Source organism: Tinamus guttatus, unplaced genomic scaffold, assembly GCF_059628265.1.
Source record: "Tinamus guttatus ecotype Peru unplaced genomic scaffold, ASM5962826v1 Tinamus_guttatus_pri_ptg000182l, whole genome shotgun sequence".
Lineage (NCBI taxonomy): Eukaryota > Metazoa > Chordata > Aves > Tinamiformes > Tinamidae > Tinamus > Tinamus guttatus.
The window spans coordinates 335,486-359,192 of NW_028288716.1; the positions used below are offsets into that span (position 1 = coordinate 335,486).

General features: G+C 35.7%; 1 protein-coding gene across 2 annotated transcripts; it reads left to right on the forward strand.

Moving 5' to 3' along the window:
• Positions 1-663: 663 nt before the first annotated feature.
• Positions 664-22,681, forward strand: FERRY3 (FERRY endosomal RAB5 effector complex subunit 3). Of its 2 annotated transcripts, none has more exons than XM_010221324.2 (14): positions 664-830; positions 1,405-1,599; positions 1,907-2,052; positions 3,408-3,589; positions 6,043-6,142; positions 6,226-6,347; positions 9,621-9,727; positions 10,519-10,716; positions 13,212-13,340; positions 14,416-14,484; positions 16,221-16,423; positions 20,207-20,264; positions 21,482-21,549; positions 22,448-22,681. In XM_010221324.2, the coding sequence occupies exons 1-14, from the start codon at positions 788-790 to the stop codon at positions 22,538-22,540; spliced, it is 1,713 nt and encodes a 570-aa protein (XP_010219626.2). In that variant the 5' UTR covers positions 664-787; the 3' UTR covers positions 22,541-22,681. The 2 variants fall into 2 exon arrangements, with proteins under 2 accessions (XP_010219626.2, XP_010219627.2); XM_010221325.2 differs by having other exon boundaries at positions 665-830; positions 13,212-13,319.
• Positions 22,682-23,707: the final 1,026 nt, after the last annotated feature.

Here is a 23,707-nt window from a genome sequence, read left to right on the forward strand (position 1 = left end):
TTTCGCCGCACGGAGAGTGACTCCCACCCTATGACCTGCGGTGGGCTGCCGCTAACGGCCGCTGAACCTCATCGCCTGGCCCTGGCGGCGTGGCCCCGTCCAGGCGAGTCCCTGAGCCCCGGCGTCGTTGCGTAGAGGTGTGGTGGTACCCTTCGATTTTCGGGCCTCCTCCTTGGCCTGAAATCCCCGACCACGGGATTGTTGGGGTGGGGCTTCGGGTGCCTCTGTGAAGGAGGTGAGGGAGAGCGAGGAGATTCTTCTTTTAGTGCTTATCATCAGCATTCTCTTTTTGATAACGAGAGTAGATGCAGGTTTTCTTTTAGAGGGCTGCCGAACCTGGTGTGGTGGACTTCAGCGTATCGTAAAAAGCATTTGTCCTATTCTCAGGGACAGGTGAGATGCTCGATTGCACTGGAGGGGGAAGGGGAAGTATTGCCCTATACTGTGTTTTTTCTTCCCCATTAAACCTGTTTTGTGAGGAAACAGCATATGAAGATGTTCATTAGCTATTGAAATCGAGTTTCTCTTTGTATCAGGACATGCAGTGGCTTTGTTTTAGCTTTTATTTCCTTGAGTATTTGTTGTTGTTGTTCATCAGTCTTTTCCTAAAATATAGGTGTATTCAAAACAAAAAAAAAACCAAAAAGGTCCCCATGAGTTTGTCTGCAGAAAGTATACTTTCTTCTTTTACTTTCTGATTTTAATCTCTTTGAACAGTAGATTATAGCATGAGAGAGGTTTCAGGTGGAATAATGTGTCCAGTTTTGCACATAATGTTCAAAAAAAGATGAGTGTGAATAAGCTGGAGGACAGAAGAATTACTGCTACAGGTAAGTGTTCCCATAGCGTAAACTGAGGCTGTAGACAGGTATCTTGCTTTTCTTTTTGCTTATTTTTATTTGGATATTTTAAAAGTATCATCCCAAAGCAAGTCACAAAGTTACAAAATCTTATACAAAAAAAAATTATTACCAGCTTCCACTCCCCCCAGATCTCTGAAAAGTGTGTGCCTGTACAAAGCATGAAACAAAGTCTTAATAAGATTTTGTGACATGCATATCAACAGGTGCAGGGTCTGTTTTAAGAATAGTTTATTATTGTGATTCCTTCTGTTCTGGTGCTACATTTAAGTCAGGAGGCTTATAACTGCAATTTGTAAGGCTAGCTAGCTAAATGCATGTATTGATACATTTGATTACTGTTTGGAAGCTCTCAGTGTTGTGGAAACTGGTATTCATATGTTAATTCCTACCTATGCACTTGAAAATCAAGATTTAGATGAATATTTATGAAAAATTTCATTCTTAAGTTTTTTTTTTGCCAGAAAAAAGTAACAGAGCCTTTAAAACAAAAGAAAAATGAAAAAAAAAAGAGGTTTTTCACGTGTTCTCATTGCTAATGCAGGAAATAATCTCAAGAAGATGAAATCTAACAAAGAAAGGACCTGCACTGGGGAGAGAGACTTTGTATACAAATTTAATGCTGGAAATCAACATTTATTACTTACAGTGCCTCTTGAATTCCCCATGCAGGAGAATGTTAGTCACCTGCATGGACATCTAATGGTTTTGCATCATTTACCATGTGTTATAGAAAACGGTAAGAATTGATTTTGTAAAATATATATTTGTATATATATATATATATATATGCATATATATATATGTGTATAAGCATATATGTATACATAAATTATCTTATAACGTGTTTTAAAAATGGGAAGTTATTTGCAAGAACCATCCTTAGTTTTTAACAGCAGAATATTAGTGAAAAAGACTGTTCGTACTAATAAGAGAGTTGCCCCAGTAGAAGGTTCTCAGAAAAACTTTGTATGTTTGCTAGATGGTTATTGATATTTCTAATGAAATTGTTTTGTTGATGAAACATTTTCTTTTTGTTAAAGTAGACCTGAAGCAGTCACTTAATAAGTTCATAGAAGAGGAAACTATAAAGGATTATGATAAAGAAGCTGACATGTCTCTGGAAGCTGTCAAATCAGGGGAAGTAGATGTAAACCAGTTGGCAGATACTTGGGCTAAAGCTTATAAAGAGGTAAGATTAAGACTGAAAAGTCTTAATCACTGAATCTTCATCTTCCATGTTTTTAGTTGACTTTTTACTGAATGTATCTCTTTAGCAATTTAAGAAAGTAATGGAGTCAAAAGGTACAAAACAGAGAAGAAACTGGCTAATGATAGTGAAACAAAAATAAATCTAAAGCTTGTGATGTATTAGAATAAAAAGAAAAAATGGTAAAATGGTACTCTTTTGTTTGAGTTTCTTTAATGCACGTCATAAGGATATTTTAGCTGAACACAATATGCTGACTTGATTTGATGCAGACTTGCATATGCCTGAAGGTGCTTTGCTTTAGCTATCCAGCAAATGCAAAAGGTAGCTGTGAAGATTTCAAGGAGAAAGTGAGTGTTTGGAACAAATCTTGTAGCTCATCTCCTGCGTTTATGCAATGTTAGTGTTAGACAATGTCTTGATATTTCTGTCCTATGTTTCAGTGGTACCATTTCAGTTCTTCAGCTGAATTAGTTGGGAAGCAAGCCCTTTTAAACCGAAATGATCCTAACAAAACTGTCATCTTTGAGCCATTTATAATTCACTAAAAATTGTTTTTATTAAGTCAGTGTTTTCCAATAATTTTTAGTGTCATCTGAGGTTTATCCCTTCTTTCTAAAATACTATTTTTTGCACAGATAATGTTTTGGGTTCTTTTAAAAACTGATTGGATGGGACTATTATCTTATGATTGAGAAATTCTTGACAGCACTTTAAGTACTTAAAAATAGGAAGAGCTAAAATAATTGTTTGTTCAAAGTTGGTGATATTTGAAAATGGTTAATTCCTCACTGGTGTCAAAATGTGTAATGCTTTTACTACTGGTTTGAAAGAGAAAGACTGTGGGAAGAAAAGGGAGTAAATGATAAAAGCTTATTAGGGGGCTTGGCATGTCTGTTGCCTGTGCCCGAAAGGACGTGGGTCATCTGGTTTGTCTGCCTGCACCTCTCTAGACTTGTAACATCTAGTCTGTCAACAAGATCAAAATTCTTCGCACAGACGACCGAGCTTGCTCAGTCTTTCTGTCTCGCTGAATTTTGCTCTTGTCCCACCTTGGCTGTGTCTTGGACGTGGGACTATTCCATCTCGTCCCAAATGTCGCGTCCATCATTATACCGGATTGGACATAGCGGACGGCCCGCTAATAAGCCGGAAAAGGTGCCTTGCAGTATTGCAAGGTTCATTAAATAGAATGTAAAGACCTCTAATTAGGAGGAATGTAATTCATGCATTTTGAAGGATCTGCAGTATTGTGAATGCGCAGTTGATTTTGCCTTACCTTTATTAGGAATTCTTTTAGTCATACCATATACATTAAAGTCTCTTATAATTTTTAGACAACATTAGAATATGCAAAACCTGAAGAAATCAGTTGGGATGAAGATTTTGCAAATGTTTATCATGATCTGATACATTCTCCAGCTTCTGAAACACTGTTAAACCTGGAACACAGTTATTTTGTTAGTATCTCAGAATTAATAAGTGAGAGAGATGTGGAACTAAAAAAGCTGCGAGAAAGGTATTCTTTTTAATTCATGTTAATGTCTACTTTTAATGTCTTTGTAATGTCTTGAATGTCTTAAATGTGGGTGCACACCACTGGATGTACATACATCCCATGTGACAATGTAAGTCCACTCTATTTGGTATTATAAGCTCTGTTTTAACATTGTGTTTCTCTCTTTAAAATTAGTCATGTAGCCTCTGTCATTGGGGTCAGCTGTCTTGTATCCTTCTAAGTCACTAAAATAATAAAACCTAAGATTATCTAAGTAACATCAGGTTTGATTTCCATTGTTCTGTCCACATAAGTGGTATAGCAATAGCAAATGTCTAAGGATATTTAAAAAAAAAAAAAAAGAAAACTCAAATCTGTGTGCCGTAGCTCTTGTGCCTTTAGCAAAAAGTAAAATGAATGAAAAATTGTGGAATTAAGTTCCACATAATGGAAAGATAAGCACAGGATTTGAATCAATTTAAATTCAGAAACTGCTAAGTAGGAACTTGAGCTTTGGAGATCCCTAGTTGGAAAACCTGCAGGTGGCTGCTTTGTCCACACGGAGAGGCACGTACAATTTTTTTTGTTTGTTTTGTTGTTTTTGCTTTTTTGATGCTGCAGGTGACAGTATTCCTCCTACAATGTGAGCTTAAAATCAGAAATTATAGTGGATATCTTCTTCTATAGCTTCTTTCCAGTGTTCTTCCAAAGTGAATTTTACGTAGCTCTGATTTGGAGATAAAAATTGCTGGTTATTTGTGATAGCATAAAAAGCTTGCTGCTTATTGTAATTTTGGCTCAGCTGTGCATGTAGAAGAAAGAGTGCTTGGTATTAAGGGCAGTTAGAGTGTTAGCAGAGTTCTAATGGCATATAGCTGTGTATTTTCTCCAGTGAAAATTATTGTATGTACTTGACAAAATCATGAATCTCCATCAATCAAGGATGAACTCGAGGCTATGCCGGGTGAGTTGTAGGTCTTGTTTTCTTTACACAGAAGCCTATTTCATAGAATCATAGAATGCTTAAGGTTGGAAGGGACCTCTACAGGTCATGTCGTCCAACACTCCTGCACACACAGGGTCACCTAGAGCACGTGGCACAGGACTGCATTCAAGCAGGTTTTGAAGATCTCCAGAGAAGGAGACTCCACAACCTCTCTTGGCAACCTGTTCCAGTGCACTGTCACCCTCAAGCCTATTTGAAAGCCCTGACCTTCAACTTTCTTTTTTTTTTTTTTTTTTGGATATTCTTTGCTAAATCAGGGCTATGCTACACTAAAAGTGATTCCTTGCTGGAGAACATGGTGAATGTCAGAGTGAAGCCAGGAATTCAAGAAGTTTCAGGAGGGACAAATTATTAGATGAACTGATGATAGCAGGGCAATCCTTTAGTTTTGTTATCAAATATAGTTTCAGTTGGAAGCTTACCTATTAAAAAAAGTAGTGTGTTTTGTCCACTTCCTGCTAGTTACGTGTCTCTATCCTCTTCACTGGAAGAAAAAAAATCCAAGGACTAAACAGATCCAAAACAAAAAGACTATTTCAAAACAACTGTTTTATCTAGATTATGGTATCTACCAGGGTTCAGGGATAAAACCTTGTATTACTCTTCATGTCTGTGTTCTTTAACAAGCTTTAGTATCTAGGAGTTTGATTTGGTGGTTTTCCTGGATTCTAAAACATGCTTTTTAGAAATGTAAATAGTTATTTTAAATTAAAAATATATAAAGACCTGATCATTGAGAGACTAATATGAAACTGCCTTTCAGTAAAGGAAAAATATTCTTCATGTACTGGGACTGAAAAAGTGATAGATTTGTGTCCAGTGACTTTTAAATTGTTTTCCTGGATCAAATCATTAACTCCTCGAAGGAGTAAAATAATGACAAATCCATAATAATAGTAGCATTAAGTGCCTGACTAGATAGCTTTTATAAAATGCTGTTCACTTATTGCACTGTTTTACAGTCCCCACGGCTCCACTTGCAGGCCGTGTTCCTCTTCTGGATCCTTGCTCCGGTCTACTCAATGTAAAGGGCTGCTTCTGCTAAGAGGAGCTGTTGATTATTTCTTTTCCATGTCCTAACAGGACAATAGACAGGACATGAAAGAGTGTAACTGAACTTCAGCAAGGAAAATTTGGACCAGATATTAGCAAAAACCCTTCTAATGGTAAGAATAGTAAGCACTAGAATAGTGTCTGGAGCGACTGTATTAAATTCTTGTGAGTATTTCTTGGAACGCACTAACGAGCATGTGGATTCTGCCTTTAAAAGAGCAGATGGACAAAATACCACAAAGGTATCTTTCAGCTCTGTGTTCAGTTTTGTACCTCAGCCTCTGATGAGTATTGAGAAATTGAACAATACAACGGATCGTCATATACCAGTATGACTGTATCAACAACAGTTTGCATTCTTCTGCCAGTTTGCGAAAGCGTTGCTTCTTGTAATCTGTATTAACTTCTCTTTCAGACAAGGAATAGAAATGGATAAGGTGATGCAGGAGCTAGGGAGGTCACTCACAGACCAAGATGTAAATTCGTTAGCAGCTCAGCATTTTGAATCTCAGCAGGTAAACTAAGTTCAGTAAACCAAAATAGATCATACAAATAAATATCTTAACCAGCCTCCAAAATGCTCAATTTATCTTTTTAGGATTTGGAAAACAAATGGACCAATGAATTAAAACAGTCTACTGCAATCCAGAAGCAGGAATATCAGGAGTGGGTGATGAAACTGCATCAGGACCTAAAGAATCCCAACGGTATCTCAGTCAGGTATTTAATTCTGCTGTGAACTTCACTTCAATCTATGCTAATTTACAGGACTTGCTTTTATATACTCTTACTTTAAGAATAGCTATTTAATCAAGATAAAATTTATAGAGAATGAAAGGCAATAAATTAAATATATACTTTTGGAAAGTTCTTCATTGTGCATAATTTGTACAACATTATATCCACTCTGTAAAAGTTGTACTAATGCGTTATTATTATTCTTGAGCTGTGTGGATTTCTGTTTTTGATTGTTTGTTTTGTTTTTGTTTTGTTATTTTCTCCTATGTTTCACAGTGCTTTCTGTCATCAATTAAGGAGGCTATGCAGAATAGTTGCAGTTTAGTCAACTGTAACAATCATCTCAAATTTTGAATTAATAAGCTTAAAATTAATAATCACTGAATCTTTTTTTAGTGCGACTTGTCCTAAATGTTTGAAGTGTCTTAACTGAGGAAATACTAGGGAAATAAGAATTTAATAATCACTTCTTTTGCTGTTCTTTGAAAGTTAGAAAGTAGAACCAGATGCTTTATAATGTCTTGTATTAGTAGAAGAGTGTATTTGAATAGAATGTTAAGGTGGGTGTGGGAAGGAATCAATGGGAAAGACCTTGAACAAGGTAGATGCCAGTGGCGAAAGGGTGCAGCCATGGAACATAACAGAAAGTGATGAAGGATTTGGATACTTACAAGTCTATAGGACCACATGGGATCCACCCGAAGGTTCTGAGTGAGCTGATGAAAGTGCTTGCCAAGCCACTCTCCATCTTCTGTCAACAGTCTTAGTCAACAGAGGAGGTCCCAGATGACTGGAGTTTTGCCAATGTGATGCCCATCTAACAAGAAGGGTTGGATGGAGGATCCAGGGAATCCTGTCAGCCTGACCTCAGTATCATGGAAAGTTATGGAGCAGTTTTTCTTGGTGATCACCGAGCATGTGCGTGGCAACCAGAGCCAGCCAACATGGATTCATGAAAGGCAAGTCCTGCTTGACCAACCTGATCTTCTTCTACGATCAAGTGACCCACCTAATGGATGAAGGAAAGGCTGTGGACATGGTCTACTCAGACTTCAGTAAGGCCTTTGAGGCAGTCTCCCACCGCCTTCTCCTGGAGAAGCTCATGGCTTACACAGGTGTACTCTTTGCTGGGTGAGAAACTGTCTGACTGTTCCAGCCCAGAGAGTGCTGGTGAATGGAGTTAAATCCAGCTGGTGACCTATCACGAGCCATATTCCCCTGGTGTCAGTGTTAGGACTGGTCCTCTTTAATATCTTTATCGACGATCTGGATGAGGGGACTGAGTGCGCCGTCAGCAAATTTGCAGATGACACCAAGCTGGGAGGAAGAGTGGATCTGCTTGGGGGTAGAAAGTCTCCACAGAGGGACCTGGACAGGCTGGAACGATGGGCTGAGGTTCAACTGTATGTGGTTCAACAAGACCAAGTACCGGGTCCTGCACTTTAGTTCACAACAACCCCATGCAATTCTACAGGTTTGGGGCAGCGTGTCTGGAGAGCTGTCTGGTAAAAAAGGATCTGGGGATGTTGATTGGCGGCTGGCTGAATGTGAGCCTGCAGTGTGCCCAGGGGGCCAAGAAGGCCATCAGCATCCTGACTTGTATCAAGAATAGTGCAGCCAGCAGGACTAGGGAAGTGATCATCCCCCTATACTTGACGCTGGTGAGACCGCACCTCGAATACTGTGTTCAGTTTTGGGCCCTTCACTACATGAAAAATATTGAAGCGTGTTCAAAGAAGGGCAATGAAGCTGGTGAAGGGGCTGGAGCACAATCCTTTTGAGGAGTGTTTGAGGGAGTTGCGATTATTTAGTCTGGAGAAGAGGAAGGTTGGGGAGACTTTATTGCTCTCTACAGCTACCTGAAAGGAGGTTGTAGTCAGCTGGGGGTTGGTCTCTTCTCCAGAATAACTACCAATAAGACAAGAAGAAATGGCCTCAAGTTGTGCCAAAGGAGGTTCAAGTTAGATATTAGGAATATTTTCTACATGAAAAAAGTAGTGAAGCATTGGAGCCGGCTGTCCCGGGAAGTGGTGGAGTCCCTGATAGTGTTCCAAGAAATGTGTAGATGAGGCTCTTAGGGACATGGCTTGAACAGGCATGGTGGTGATGGGTTTATGGTTGGACATGATGATCTTAGAGCTCTTTTCCAACCATAATGATTCTATGATTTCATGCTTTCCTTTGGAGAGAAGGAAGCCGAAGATATGGAATATGAGGGAAGAGAGAAAAGAAGGTAAACTTGTTGAGATGCTCTTTCTTTTATATAGCTTTCTCACTACGGTGTATAAAATGAAAATAAAGTGGATTTAGTAGAACTGAAATCTAGAAGAAACAGACAGCTAGTGATTCAGAGGCAAATATTTCTGAAAAACTGATAGGATGTTTTGATTTAAATACATTTTGGAATGTTGGAATCGGCCATCTGTATTCATTTTAAATGGTCTATGCTGAGTCCTGACAACTGCAGGCCCCTCATGCATCTGAAAACAATATGCAGAAAGGCTGTGGTAGGATAGCTAGATGCTTAAAAGTTTTTGTTTATTTTTGTTTGATCGGCTGGATTCTTTTTTGCTTGTTCATTTGTATTTTCTTGTTTGGTTTTAAAAAGTGTGTGTCAGTCTGATCACAAAGAATTTGCTGTTAGTGAAATTGCTTAAAATAACACATTCCTTTTCAAACTCTGAAGATTACCGACAATTTCAAAACAAAGAGGAAAAAAATGGAGAGAATTTCTTGTTCTTTCATATAACAGAAATGTTACTTGCAGTGTCATTTATTAGCAGACAAAACAAGCAGAATAGATATCTAAAATCTTTCCTGTTAGTTTTTTAACACTGTAGAGTTCAGTTTGTCTCCTCTTGCTTCCTATTTCAGGGCGAAAATCTTAAATCTAGCAACTTTATAACTAAGGTTTGGGATGTTTTAAATAGGCCAAGAAGGGGCCTATGTTTTTTTGGTTTTTCACTCCTATTTTCTTCTTATTATTTTGTAATAAGGTGTTCTGTTGTTTGTTGCTCAATCTCACAATATTCATAGTATGAGTCAGGGAAGACTTATATTGTAAGTGGGGTCTGCTCACGTTCAGATGGAGTGTTGCATGCTAGAAATGCCAGATCTCAGATTAATGGAATTCGTTCAGACTTAGCCTTTTGGCTTCCATAGACTAATGAAGCAGACTTTGGATCACTTATAAATTGTTGATGATCTGATGAGAAACTTACTGAAATGTTTATGCTTTTTTTTTTTTTATTTTAGTGATGAAATTAAAGTTCAGCCCAGTCAGTTGAGAGAATCTATAGAAGTAAATGGAAGAATTTATGAAGAGCAAAGACTGTTGGAAGAAAGTTTTACTATTCACTTAGGTAAGTAAATAAATCTATACTAAAACCAGATAATAACAAATGCTAATCAATTTAAGCTAATGCCTAATGTTAAGTCATACATGATGTATTTAAGCTATATGTTGTTTATAATATTAAAATTGTCTGCATATATATAGTATGCATTTTAATTGCTTTCTTCACTCTCCTCATTTAGGAGCAGTACAGTACTACGTATGCAATATTAAACAGTGTTTAGCCAACTGAAAAATACTTAGTGGAGAATATTCTGCAAACAAATTTTTATCCACTCTTAACAGGATGATTAGTGTGGAAAAGAATGCTAACATCAAAACATGCAGTGATTAATAAAAAAAGTTTTACCTTTGATAAGGTTGATAAGAAAAAGTGGGAGTTAAACTGAATTCCCAAGATAAATTACCAGGGAACAAATGTTTGTAATAATTACTTTACGTTTATGCAGTAGAGACTTCTTTTGTTGCCTTGAGTTGCCTGCACAACTATTTCTTTCATTGCCTTATAGGGAGAAAAAGAATCATTTCATGCACAGGTCTTGACTCACTTTGTGACAGTGTGTGAAAATATTGCATTCTTACTATTTCTTCTTAATTTCTCATATTAAAAATTTAAAATCTGGTTAAGAACTTTGAGCATTATGAGCTTTATTTCCCTTATAGTCTTTTTTCACAGGACTTGGGGAAACATTCTGATCTCTGACAAAAATATTTAAATAACAATTTGAGTTTCCTGCCTTACTGTATATATTAAAATCATTTATATTTCACTGATTTTATCATTTGCTTTTTGCACAGGAGCTCAGTTGAAGACCATGCATAATTTAAGATTACTAAGAGCTGATATGTTAGACTTCTGTAAACATAAGCGTAATCATCGAAGTGGAGTAAAACTTCACAGGCTTCAAACTGCAATGTCGCTCTATTCAACTTCTCTCTGTGGCCTAGTTTTACTAGTTGATAACCGCATCAGTTCATATAGTGGCATCAAAAGAGGTGAGTCCTCTGTTGGGGTATATCATGTCAGCGAACACAAATATCACTCTGTAATATTTGCTGCCTTCTCTCACAAAAAGTATTCCCGGTAAAATTAAAATTTACTGAAGACCCTCATGTTTTGTATATGATACTACAAAAAAGTAATAAAAACAAGGTAAGATGTATTAGAAGAGATAAGGATAGAATGGGGATAGAGCTGTGTTAAGTAACCTGAAGGCTATTATTATCTTCCTGACCTCTATCCTGACTTTCGCACTGAAAAGTGCACTTGTGATGTTGATTTGCCTCTCTTAAAACAGCTTGCTTTTCATGGGGCCTTGTAAGTCTAATGTCAGTCTAGCATACTGAAATCTATTTGCAAAGGTTCAATTCTCAAAGCTAAGACTTCAAATTACTAGTACATGTCTTAAAATATCATGTGTTTTTGAAATCTCCAGCACTGTGCCTTCCATAAAAGTGAACAATAGGCATTGTAGTTGCCTAGTCTTGGAAAAAATGGTGGTGGGGCTGGAAGTTAGCATGAGTTACTCTGATACAGTGTAGAAACAGGATTGTAAAGGGAAGACTAGCAGTAAAAGTTATATTTGCATGTGTGTTGTTTATGGTTTTCAGGTTGCTTTTATTCTAAATTTTTTTCCTAAATCTAGGTTCATGAATCTAAGACATACTAGTAATACTGTTAATAAATAATATTGTCAAACTGAGGCATAGCAGCCACCAAATAGATCTTACAACCACAGGGAAATAAGGGAAATGAAAACATATATCATGATCTCCAAAATTTAACATTCAAACTTTGAGTTCTAGAGGGATTTTGGCAAATTTTGGCACCTTCTACAGCTGTCCACCCCAGGACAGAAATGTCAGAAAAGGTTGCATTAAGACCCTGAACGACTGCAGGCAGCAACTGGGGTCTGGGCAGTTTCCCCTCTTCCTGCTGCTTCTGTCAGCTGTGTGGTGAGAATGTGAGATTTTGGCAGAGGGCAGTAGTAAATACCTATGAGAGAAACGAGAGCCTATATTTGAGAGAAAAGGAGAGCCTGCATCTTGAAGTGTTTCTGGGCAGTCTGTATGTCTTTCAAGATGATGTTTTTGAAATGGATCTTGATACTACTTGGGGCCAATAGACATCTCTAGGAAACAGCCTTGAGCAGAAAATTGAAGTCTGATATATGATCATGCAACATTCTACTTCTATTCAGGCTGTTTTTCCAACCTAGATGAGTAGTTTCTCTCATATATACATATATATCCACAATATACGCGTGTGTGTGTATATATATATATGTATATATTTTTATGTATATATTATTTTTATACATTGCCTGGCACAACAATCTTTTTCAGTAGCCCTTCATATTCCTTATATAACTCAGATTTTGAGCAGGTATACTATAACCAAATGATAAGCTACAGTAGGGTTAATTATAATCTATATGCAACCAAACAAAAAATTTTTGTTTCAAGTATGATGATTTTTGCACTTATTGATACCTGGAAAGACATAATCTTTTGAAATATGAGCTGCTGCTTTCCTCAGTTTTGGACACCAGAATTTATTATAAAGTTTTTTGCATGCAAATTTTTATAATACAGACTTCTTACCTAGCATTTATCTATATTATTTTTACTTAGAAAGACAAAGTATTTTAAAACTTTCTCTATAATTCACCTGCCCCAGTAGCAACCTGTTCAGAGGACTGTATGATGTTCATCTGATAGGCAATAGGAATACTTTAAATACTTTATGGAAGATTAGAGCAGGTACCCCCAAATGGGAAGTAAGTAGCAATTGTGCAGTCTAACCTCTTCCTAATGGCTTGTTTTGGCTTCCATTGGCTTGCATGGAAACAAAGTTGGATGTTGAGGCACCAGAACACTAGTCACAGAGACAGTATGATAAGATCCTAATTATCAGTGTAATTTTTCAAAATCTAACCTTGGACTTCCTTATAAGGAGAAGGAACTTGCAGCTCTTTCCAGCTGATAGTATTTTTCTTTAGCTTTCAGGTCTGTATTTTGAGAACTAAAAGGAAATGTGTGTGTTTCCAGCTTTCCAGATTTGCTATTTATTCATTTAATTAATAGCTTTCATATTGCAGAACAAGTAGGAATGCAATAGTTGCTTTTGAAAATATCTATTATATGTGTTTTAATAAAGCATCTCAGATTGAAAGACTTCTATTAGTGGACCACATCCTTTTTAAAGCACAAGATAATAAGTTAATGCACATACTTGGTTGTATGGTCTATGTAGATGGTTATGCCTGAAGATTAACAGCACTATTTGACAATTTCTTTCCAATAGTCCAGTCACTTCAAAAATTGTTCTAGCTCTGCTAGAGACTGTTCAGGATTTGAAGTGTAATACAGTAGGGTGTTGATTGGTTTGTTTTCTTTGTCATTATAACCGGCGTTGCTTGAAAAGTAGGACAGAATTATGTAATGTTAACAAGCAGAGCTTATGATGTGGATTTTTTTTCCCTCCATAGATTTTGCAACTGTTTGCCAAGAATGCACAGATTTCCACTTTCCTGGAATTCAAGAACAGCTTGAAATTATCCAGAAGGTTGTACTTAAGGCCAGAGCACAGCGTAGCAGTAAGTCAAAAAGGCATCATGGTCAGTGACAACCAAAAATACTTTTCTTGAAATAGAATAGTGGTCAGTTGAACCTTTTTGGCTATAGGCAAGGTGATTTCACTTAATCTGTAATATCAGAACATTCCATTTCATAGATAAGGAAACTGAAAAAGAAATCACATAAATTTGCATGAAATTCTCTGTTTGCAGATTGCCTCTTCACATGATCTGTTTGCTGACATAACAGACCTACTTATTAAAAATCAAATAAAAAGAAACTAGCTTCTGATACCACTGTGGCAGCATGGAAAATATTTAGGACTGTTTTGCTTATCCTATGCTGCAGTTTAAACTTTGTCTGTAGCAACATACAGATATAAGTTAACTTGATTATTTTTCTTTCCATGTAAAACTTTAAAATTTGCAGAAGAATAAGGACTTCTTCCTCTCCTTGCATATGAGTACTAAAATGCAAATAGTTTTTAGTAGTGGCCAAATCCTTATAAATGGTTTACTTTCCTGTTATATTTACATATACCTGTGAAATTTTCGGATCACATGCTAAGGTAGTACTTGTACATCATAAAACTTTTTCTTGCAGAGACCTACTTCTGTAGTTTTAATACGTCAGTAATATGAATAGATTCACAACAGTACATAGAGAAACAAGTTTTCCTAGGTACTTGCACGTTGCTGTAGTCTCAAAAAAATTCTGAAAGTTGTTTTTGTAATGCTGGTTTTATGTAAATTTCGTAATAATTTTCCTTATAATTGTAGAAAAAAATGTAAACAAATAGATACCTTGCCTTTTAAGTAAAATATGAGGTAGCTGTGGATGTAATTAGAAAAGTTTAGTGTTATGTTCAAGTAGATGGCATTTTCTTTTGTCTGAATGAAGAAGTATCATAGCATGTTTTAATTAGAAAGCTAATTATTTGAAATAAGACTCAATTCAGTGTCCGTCAGAGAAAACAAAAATACTTCCTGTTCCTCTGTCATTTTCTCCAGCTTTATGATAAAAATTAAATCTACATATCATTGCAGTATGAAGTTGTATGCCATAGCATAATTAATACGTAGGTGTTTAATAATTGTACTATATGTTTATATACAGGAAAAAAAAACAGAGAGAATGAAGATAAATCCAAGAATATTGAACGAAATCAGTCAAATATTTTGCCAGGTGAGTTCCACTGCTTTTTTCCTTCCTCCTCTCATAAAAATTGTGTTTAAAATGCATATTTTTAGTTTTAAATTCAGAACATAAATTATAGACTAAATCTGAGTTGACCTCAACCAGAGAAGAAGGATAGAAGGATGCTCTTGTGGGTAAGGCAGGGAGCTAGGTGTCAGAACATCTGGTTTCTGTTCCCAGCTTTACCACCATCTCATCACGCGACCTGGGGCAAATCAGTTAACTTCTCTGTGCCTAAAATTTGTTTTTGAAATTTGAAGGGGGAAAAGATCTTCCAATACATTGGAAGGAAGATGGAAATTAAATAGTAGCTTTTGGAGGGGGGGAGGGGAACATAACCATTTCGATGACACTACTATTCGGAGTCTGTAAAGCATTTCAAAATAAATTTAATTTTATATTTAATAATATACTATTACATATTATGTATTATATATAATATATAATAATATTATATGTTATCAGTTACATAGTATATTATATATTGTATATATTATTAATATTTATTATATTTAATAAAATATATTTAAAATATATTTAACTTGTGTTAAGCTAACTGTTCCTTTAGAAGAAGAAATATTGTGTATTTCTTTGTAATGACATTGTAATGACAACATATTGTATATATTGTCATTTTAATAAGAAAAGCTTCTGTGGAATTTGAAGATGAATGCCCAGTAGTGGGAAGTTGTGGTTGAATATGGTGGCTTCTTAAAAACGTTTTTGTGGTTGCTTTAGATCTTGTTAACATAAGTAAATTACAAATCAACTTGTGTGTAACTACTTTTAGATGGTCATTGCTGGGGTTTACTGCCCCCTTAGCAGATAGCAGAAAGGAGTTTGTGTTTTTGCTTCAGCTATTTCTGTGCAAAGTGTCTTAATTTAAATTGCCAGCGAAAGTGAATTTGAAGTACGATACTGGTCTGTTGACTAAAACTGTAGAGATATAGCATACCTGCTTCTCTGTTGTCTTTAGTATAGAGATGCTGTCTCCAATGGAAAGGTAAGCTGGAAAGACCCATATTTCACTGCATCTTGCGATTTACCTTTTGTAACAAAATATTTGGTGTAAGAATGTCTTCTGACAAGATTTCATGTGCACATCTTGAAAGCATTTCAGTAATTTTCCCTGTTCTTATGAATTACTTGTCATTCTTATGAGAAATACCTGTTTCTTATGGGATGTATTTCGGTTGTTATATAACCGTTTATCTTTTCCCACAGGGTTTTTGCATCCTTTACTCTGGCCCATCCATTTTTGGTGTTTCCACCTCCCACATCTGTCTGCAGTTTGTTGCTTTTGTTATATATTTTGAGTATTACACCGCCTCTGTTTTTGTTTTTGTCTGTTTCCTACCATATATAGATCATATCCGCCTGTACTGACACTGTTTTGTCTTGGTATACCACGAGTGATGATAGTGAAACCCATCATCGCAGGGAACTGCATGGAAGATAAATGTAGAACAGGAACGTTCTAAGAATTTCGGATTAGTTGTTTCCTGAATTTTATCTCCGTACTTGTCTGCTCTGATCTTCATTGTGTAGCTGTGTCTACCTTTTGTCTAACTAGATAAGAGAACAGTATACACCAGAGAACTGTAGTCTACTTAGAATGACTGGGAGTTGTAATTCTTACTGCCTGTATTATTTGCATAACAGTTGTATTTTGATATAGATCACCACCATGATATCTTCCCTTCTTGGTTTATATTATTCTGTAGGAGAATTCTACATCACACGCCATTCAAATCTTTCTGAAATTCACGTTGCTTTTCATCTGTGTGTGGATGACAATGTAAGATCTGGTAATATAACTGCTCGGGATCCTGCAATCATGGGACTCAGAAATATTCTCAAAGTTTGTTGCACACATGACATTACTACAGTTAGCATTCCTCTCCTACTGGTGCATGATATGTCAGAAGTAAGTAAATAAATGAATACCCACTTTCTTTTTTTTTCTAAATTGAAAAAAAACTAAAGTTTGTATTTAGGAGGGCTATGCTTCTTGCTGGTTTAAGCCAAATGGGGCTTCTGCCGCATCTTTGTACTGTCACTGATATGTGTGTGGAGAGCTGAATTAAGGAACTAAACCTGTTAAAGAAAATGTTTTATCCACCTGAACCTCTTCTTTTTTTTTCCCTCCAGTTTTTATTCACAGTATTTATTCTGGGCACTTCACTGTCTTCATCCAGCTCACTGCAGAGTTGCACAAATATTAGTGATGGGAATGCAGGGAGGAAAGTTTAAAAGATGAGCCTATTTGCAAGCAGGTCTTGCTTAGAAACTATGGCTTTAGAGTTGCTGATACAACAGTGATGTCACATCCCCAATTTTCACTCTTGCTAGCTAGGAAAAAATAGGTTAGAACTAAGTTTTCTGAGCAACAGGACTAAAAAAGCCTGATTTCTTACAGAGTTTGAGCCCTGTATCCACAAACGCAACTCTTGCACCTGAGACCAAATTTATTGTGCACAGTCTCCTTTTTCACTGCTTATTAATTCATTTTAAATTTCTGTCTCTGTCTCTCAATATTTAAGCCCCTCAAATATTGGCTGGGCAAGAAACAGCATATGCAGAGACTCTCTGAAAGTGCAGGTTTGCTTACCTACCGTGCTGATCCTTTGTGTTCTGTCCTCTTCAGTAGGACACTAATGTGCAGGACTCATCTCTAACTGTAACTTTTTAGTCTGTAGAAATTTTACACTGTGGAAAATCTTACTCTGGAAAATCTTACTCATCAGATTTGACTCAGAACAAACTGCAAGAAAAGGAGTTGCGGTGGGGTGAACAACCAGCCATATGCTTCAGTTAGTTAACTGACAAATCTACAAACTTAATGAAATGAGAAGAATAAGATAATACTACCTCTAATTGTAACCTTGCGTATGTTCAATTATAGTCTGTTTTTTCAAATACCTCTTTGATTTTTTTTTCAATTGTGAATTTCATCATTGCATTTTCTTTGTTGAATATGTTTGACTCATGGAAACAAAAAACTCACCAGTGGACCACTTCTAACAGGTGGAATGAGTCTTTGTTTTTATCTTATTTTTTTGAATAGAATTTGATCTGAATAAAGTTGCAAAAGTAGTTGCATTTTGCAAGATCCAAGTCCTTTATTAGGCAAGAAATGCAAAAGTTAGAAATAGATAATAATGAGGATTTCAAAGAATATACTTAAATGGAAACTTTTACCAACAGATAATAGCAGTAGTTTTTCATCTCTAGTACCAACACCTTTCTTGGCCAAAAATGCAAGTAATCAACTTGCACAGCTGCAGCTTGATTTATTCTTGGAATCCAGTTACAGTGCTTTACAAAGTTATAGCCCTTAAATATTTCAAAATAGAAATAAAGCCCAAGAAAAAGTCTTCATTGTGCTATAAGAGGGTGCACATATTGTTCAGACATTTGAAACTGAAGAGTTATATGATTGTCTGGTGCTAGATTATTAAAAGATTCTGATAAAACAATTTACTTTATGCAAATTGTTTTGCTTAGATATTTGCAGACAAAGCAGAAAATGACCTTTCTGATAATTGCATTAGCTGCACAGCTTATTAGCATGCTTTGCAGCTGACTGACCTCATTGAAAGACAAAAATTTTTTGTTGAATGAGAAGTGAATAATACCAAATTTCTGAAAGTTAATCTGAACTTGGTGCCTTCAGCTGACCAAATTTTCAGTCTGCGTTTACCACCTACATAAAAACGTTTTTGTAAAGTGGTTAACCAGTAGCACAGCTGCAGAGATGTTTGCATGCTTCATTACAACAGGCATTCATCATGAATTTTCTTTATTTTCCCAAAGATTGGGTCATTTATTCCCAAAATAATATTTTATAGTGGAAAAATGTTGTTCATAAGTTCACAGTAGTAATGAGTTCATGAAATTCAATCAAGCCATTATGTTTCAGTGGTATTGAGACCCCATATAAAGTTAGTGTTTTGGTTTTTTATGAGAAAAAATGGGACTTGTTTCCCTTAGTTATTCTCACTAGAGAACAACAAATAAACCCCGACTTCCGTGTTCAACCTGATCATTAAGTTTAAAGAAGGATGAAAACTGGGTCTGAGGTTTAAAAAAGCAAAAAATGTACACATTCAAGCTCAGGCCAAATGAATAAAAACTTTAAGATTTTACTATCTGATTGTTGTTCTGAATCTCTTGTAAACTGAGCTAGGAAATAAAAGGGCTGCAATAGTATGAGATCACTAAAAATGCTAGAGCTCGCAGGACCCACTTAAGGATGCACTTAGCTTTATAAAAGTGACAACCCTGCGGAGTGAGTCTGCCACAACTTTAGATAAATAAAAAAGGCACGCAGCATATCTTACTAACTGGGCAACTTGGCCTCCTTTTGGATGAGCAGAAGAAATGTTAACTTGAGAGCAAATCTCTGCATCCTGAAAAGGAGTTAAGTGAGATCTCTGCTAATGAACAAAACTCAAAGATCCCAAGCACCTACTGTGCTTGATAGGCGGCCATCAACTAAAACTCATTATAGAAAGAGTACTTTTTCTTTTTCCTATACGCAGTATTGTATTTAGAATTGATAGCTAACTGATCCTTGATCTTTTTCACAACTATTCTTTAGCATAGCAGAAAAAAACTCTTGACAACATGTGAAAAATTATGAGAACTTAGAAAGGAATCATTAGTGTGTCATTTTCAGTTCTTGTATTCAGTGGCATTCTGCCTTGAAACTGTTATTTTCCTGAGTGCCCACAACACTTAACATCTATGTTCCCATTGAAGGCACAGTGTCATATCCTGCTGTTTCAATAAGGGGAATAATTTCCCTTTATAACTCAGTGTGCTCCTAAGTTGACTTCAGCATAACAAGATCTTTGTTTTTAGACAGTGTTTTTTAACCTAAGCCAGATTTTTAAAAAGTCACTCCTACCTCGAATGTGACAGAAAGCACATGTAGGCAGGTAAATCATAACAAAGACCTAGTATTGCTTCTGAAAGCTTAGAAATGAAAAAAATAGTTGTCCAACATTGTTCTGTCTAATTTATGTATTGTATAACATAAAAGCAGAATTGATTCATGATTTACCTAAAATCTAAAAATGTTTTTTTTAGAAAAGATAGTTTAGAAAAGATATTTCAGGGATGGCAGGAGATAATTCCACTTAAGTAAAAACTGTGGCTTTCAATAATTGTTTAATGTAGCCCTAACAAGAGTATAAGTTTTGTCTATCGGTGTTCTTAGGTGAGTTTCCCAAATACATTTTTTTTAAAGCCTGAAATCCTTCGAAAATGACAGCATGCACACTGTTTCATATATTCCACAACAAACGCTGGCTTTATTGAATGGAAGGTTGTTTAAAGTGTAAATTTGAAAAGGTACATAGAATGACAATTTTGTTTTCTCATGCATATTTCTGTATTCAAATTGGAAAGTGTTGATTTTGATCTTCCACAGAGGAGTTAAATAGACTAATTTCCAAATATATTAATGGTACTGTCCGTCAGTAATATTTCTTTCAAAATCTCAGCTTAAAAAATGCACAGATTGTTCTGACACTGTAAAACTGACTCCCTTTTCCTCACCTGTCATGCTGCTTGAATAACTTGATAGGAACACATTGTCTTACAGCAACATTTTTTACTAATTATCCTGCTACTCCTTTTGGGTTGGATCTAGAGATCTATGGAAATGCTGGGGGTATTTATTTATTTATTTATTTATTTTTAGGAAATGACTATTCCATGGTGCTTGAGGAGGGCAGAGCTTGTCTTCAAGTGTGTCAAAGGTATGTTAGTGTCAATGCTTGAGTTGTATTTCTGTGTTGCACTTGAAGACATCTCAACCATACACTTTACCCCAAAAGTATTTTTTACATGAGATTACTGTTTGTTAAAACACGCAATCTAATATATCTTTTTTAGTATTAACTGTTAATATTGGTATATTAGTATATTAACTATTATGGACCTGCTTTAAGCATCGGGAAATAATTTTAGACAATCATAATGATGACTGAAAATATTTTGAAAGTACCTTTACAACTCATAAAATAGTTATTGGAAGGAGGAAAAAAAGTCCTTACCATTCTTTTCATCAATCTCTGAAGAAGGACAGGATCTGCTAGTTCTCTCCTGTATCCTTCTCAGTCCTTTATATTTGCATTTTCTCAAACAGCGAATGATCCCTCCATTTTTTTTGAAAATGCTAATTCATCTCTTTGCTCAGAAATTCTCATGATCCAGTTTGATTTTTCTAACTCCACAAGTTGTTTTATTATTTACTGCATTCCTGTGTTCTACACTTAAATACTCTGAACAATATTTATAGCATCTAAGATGTTAATTGAATTATGTACTTTCTACCAGCTATTCAGTAGTTTCTTCCTTTTGTGATGCATAGTAGAGTAATATCCATGTAGTTGCTTTTGTTAAACAAGAAGCATTTTTACAAATATTTGTATTTGTCATTAGTGTATGCCTGTGAACCTTGTAGTTGACTATAGTTAGGGACCTTGTAGTTCATTGACTATAGTTTGGGAATGCTTAACACAGAAATGCCAAATGAAGAATCAGTATTATTGCTGCTAGAGTGTCAGTATACATTTGGCAAAAGCATGTTCAGACTTGCTGTACCTCATGTGGATTTGATCAGATCAGAGCTAAAGGAGAAAGCTGTTTCCCAATGAAAGTAAGCTATTGAAAGAACTTGTAAGAGTCACTTGCAGAGAAACCTCTGACTTGTGCTGGACAGCAAATTGTTGTCCAGTAGGACTGGATATTCTGCTTCCTCAACATTTTACTGATTTTCTCCCTAACATTAGATTCTCCAGTAAGATCAGACTTCAGTCAGGTTGGCAAGTGTGATTTCTGTGATTAATTACATTGCTAATTAAAAAGTGGTTAAAATTCTAATTGTATATGAAAACACTATTTTTGCTTGACAGTAGTGTCATTGAAAGAAAACAAATATATGTAATACATAATAAAAATGCTGGGATTTTAGGTTTCATGATGGAAATGGCCTCATGGGATGGAGGAATTTCTCGGACTGTACAATTCCTGGTACCACAGGTAGGTTAAACCAAGTTGATATCTAATCTAGGAGACTTACCAAAACAAGAACTCAAATTTCAGAGCACATCATAGGTTTGATTTATTTGTTACACCCTGCATTTGGTATGTGAACTTATCATTGAGCTTTTGGTTCCATAACTATAAAACAGGAACAAAAGAATTGTAGATATTTTGAATATTCTGTAGAATCTTCTGAGGGTACCAAAAATTCAAATTGGAAATCTACCTAGCAATGAATACATAACTTTTGAAAAAATACTTTTTGATATTATTTCCTCTGAAGAGATGTGATTGCAATACTTAATTTTAGGCTTTAATTGGTCATATTATCTGGCATTATGGAAAGCTATAGTACATTGAGATCAATCGTGCTTCCACAAAATCATTAATGACATTAGTAGTTTCAACTTAATTATAATTAAGACACTGAAATAATTGAATTCATGATTATAGCTGATCTTCAGAAACAGAAAGTTTTCCAATGGTGACCAGTACTAAGTTGTGTTTATTTGTTCTGAAAGCAGTAAACCACTGAGCAAGGGAGAAGCCAAGAGTAAACTAAGTATTGAACTTGAAGCTAATTTGGGAATTCATAGAGCAGAAGTCATGTAGGTAACAGTAAACAGCACTATCATGCTAGATAGAAATAATCAATTACTAGAATGGGAAGCCTACTGGAGATAGATACACGCATATACACATAAATTTACCAGCAGGATTTCTAGGTCAGTCTTTCTCTAAGTGTGTTAAATATTAATATAATTTGTATTTTTTTAAACAGTATTGCTGGCCTTTGAAAAGCAGAAACACTAATAAATATCATGAAACAAAGCTTAGAAAGTTCCCTCAAACTGCAGCAAAAAGTCAAAGATGTATTTTTACTTTTTTTTTCCAGACAATTTCTGAGGAAATGTTTTACCAGCTGAGTAATATGCTTCCACAGATCTTCCGAGTATCCTCAACATTGACTCTCACCTCTAAACACTGAATTTTGTGCAACAATGAGGTGAACCATGTTGTAAAAGGATGAGATTAGCGAGATTCTGCAGATGTTCTGCAGGTTGATGGCTGTGATTGATGACAATGTGTTGCAATTTTAAGAATAATATAATAAAACATGTATGCTATCTCTATTTGGATGTTGGCATTTGATTTTTGCCTCTTGCAGTCTATTTTAGTGCAGTGTTAATGTGGAATTCCTCACTTTTTTCTGGAAGATTTTGAATTTAACTAATTTTTAATTACAGAAACATAAACGATTGCCGTAATTTAAGTACTTGTAATAGGAATAGGATCTTCTGTTAGTGGGAGTGTGCTTTTGAGATTTTTTTTAAAAGCATTTTCTGAATTTATCCAGCGTTTTTTTTTTTTTTTAAAAAAAGACTGTCTAATGTCTCCTTAGAATAACTTAGACATAATTTGTTGCAGTTGTCTTTCCAAGGTCACAGTGGCGAGCAAATAAACCCCACTACCTTACCCTTAATGTTACAAAATGCAAAAATGCATTAACCTCCTGTGTTTTGTAAATCACCAAAAGTAATATGGTTGTAACAACGATTATAATCTTTTTTTTTTTTTTGCTAGTTTTAGTATGCTATTTTAAGCTTTATTTTGATAATTGTTGTTGACAAGTCTGTCGAATGGACAACTCGGTAGGAATGCTATAGTGTTCTGAACTCTGTGATTCTATGATATTTTGTTGCCCAATGTCTGTATCTTTTATGGCTAAGTGGTTCAGTGAAAAAAATTCCGATATGTTTAATTAGATGCTTCTATAAAACATCTTAAGACAAACTTTAATCCATTCAGAAAGAAAGGAAACTAAAAGTCCACAACCTGGAGGAAAGGGGAAGAAGCAAATTTGCTGGCCTGTACTTTCATGCTTCTTAAAGTCAGATGTAGACCCAGGTAACAATCCTTCAACCTGGAGACTGACTACAGGAAAAATTCTAATTGCAGTTCTCAGGGTCTCCCTGCCCTGCCAAAACAGTCAGGTCTGCAGCCAAGCAGCTGAGATAGCAGAGGTCCCAAGTGGATTTCTGCACTCCACAGTCCTGTTCTGTAGGAAGCTTGGGGATCCTGGCAGAGCAGGCTTAGAATCTGTAATCTCTTTCTATATATTGTCAAAATTTTGTGCTTCAAACTGCAGTTCTTG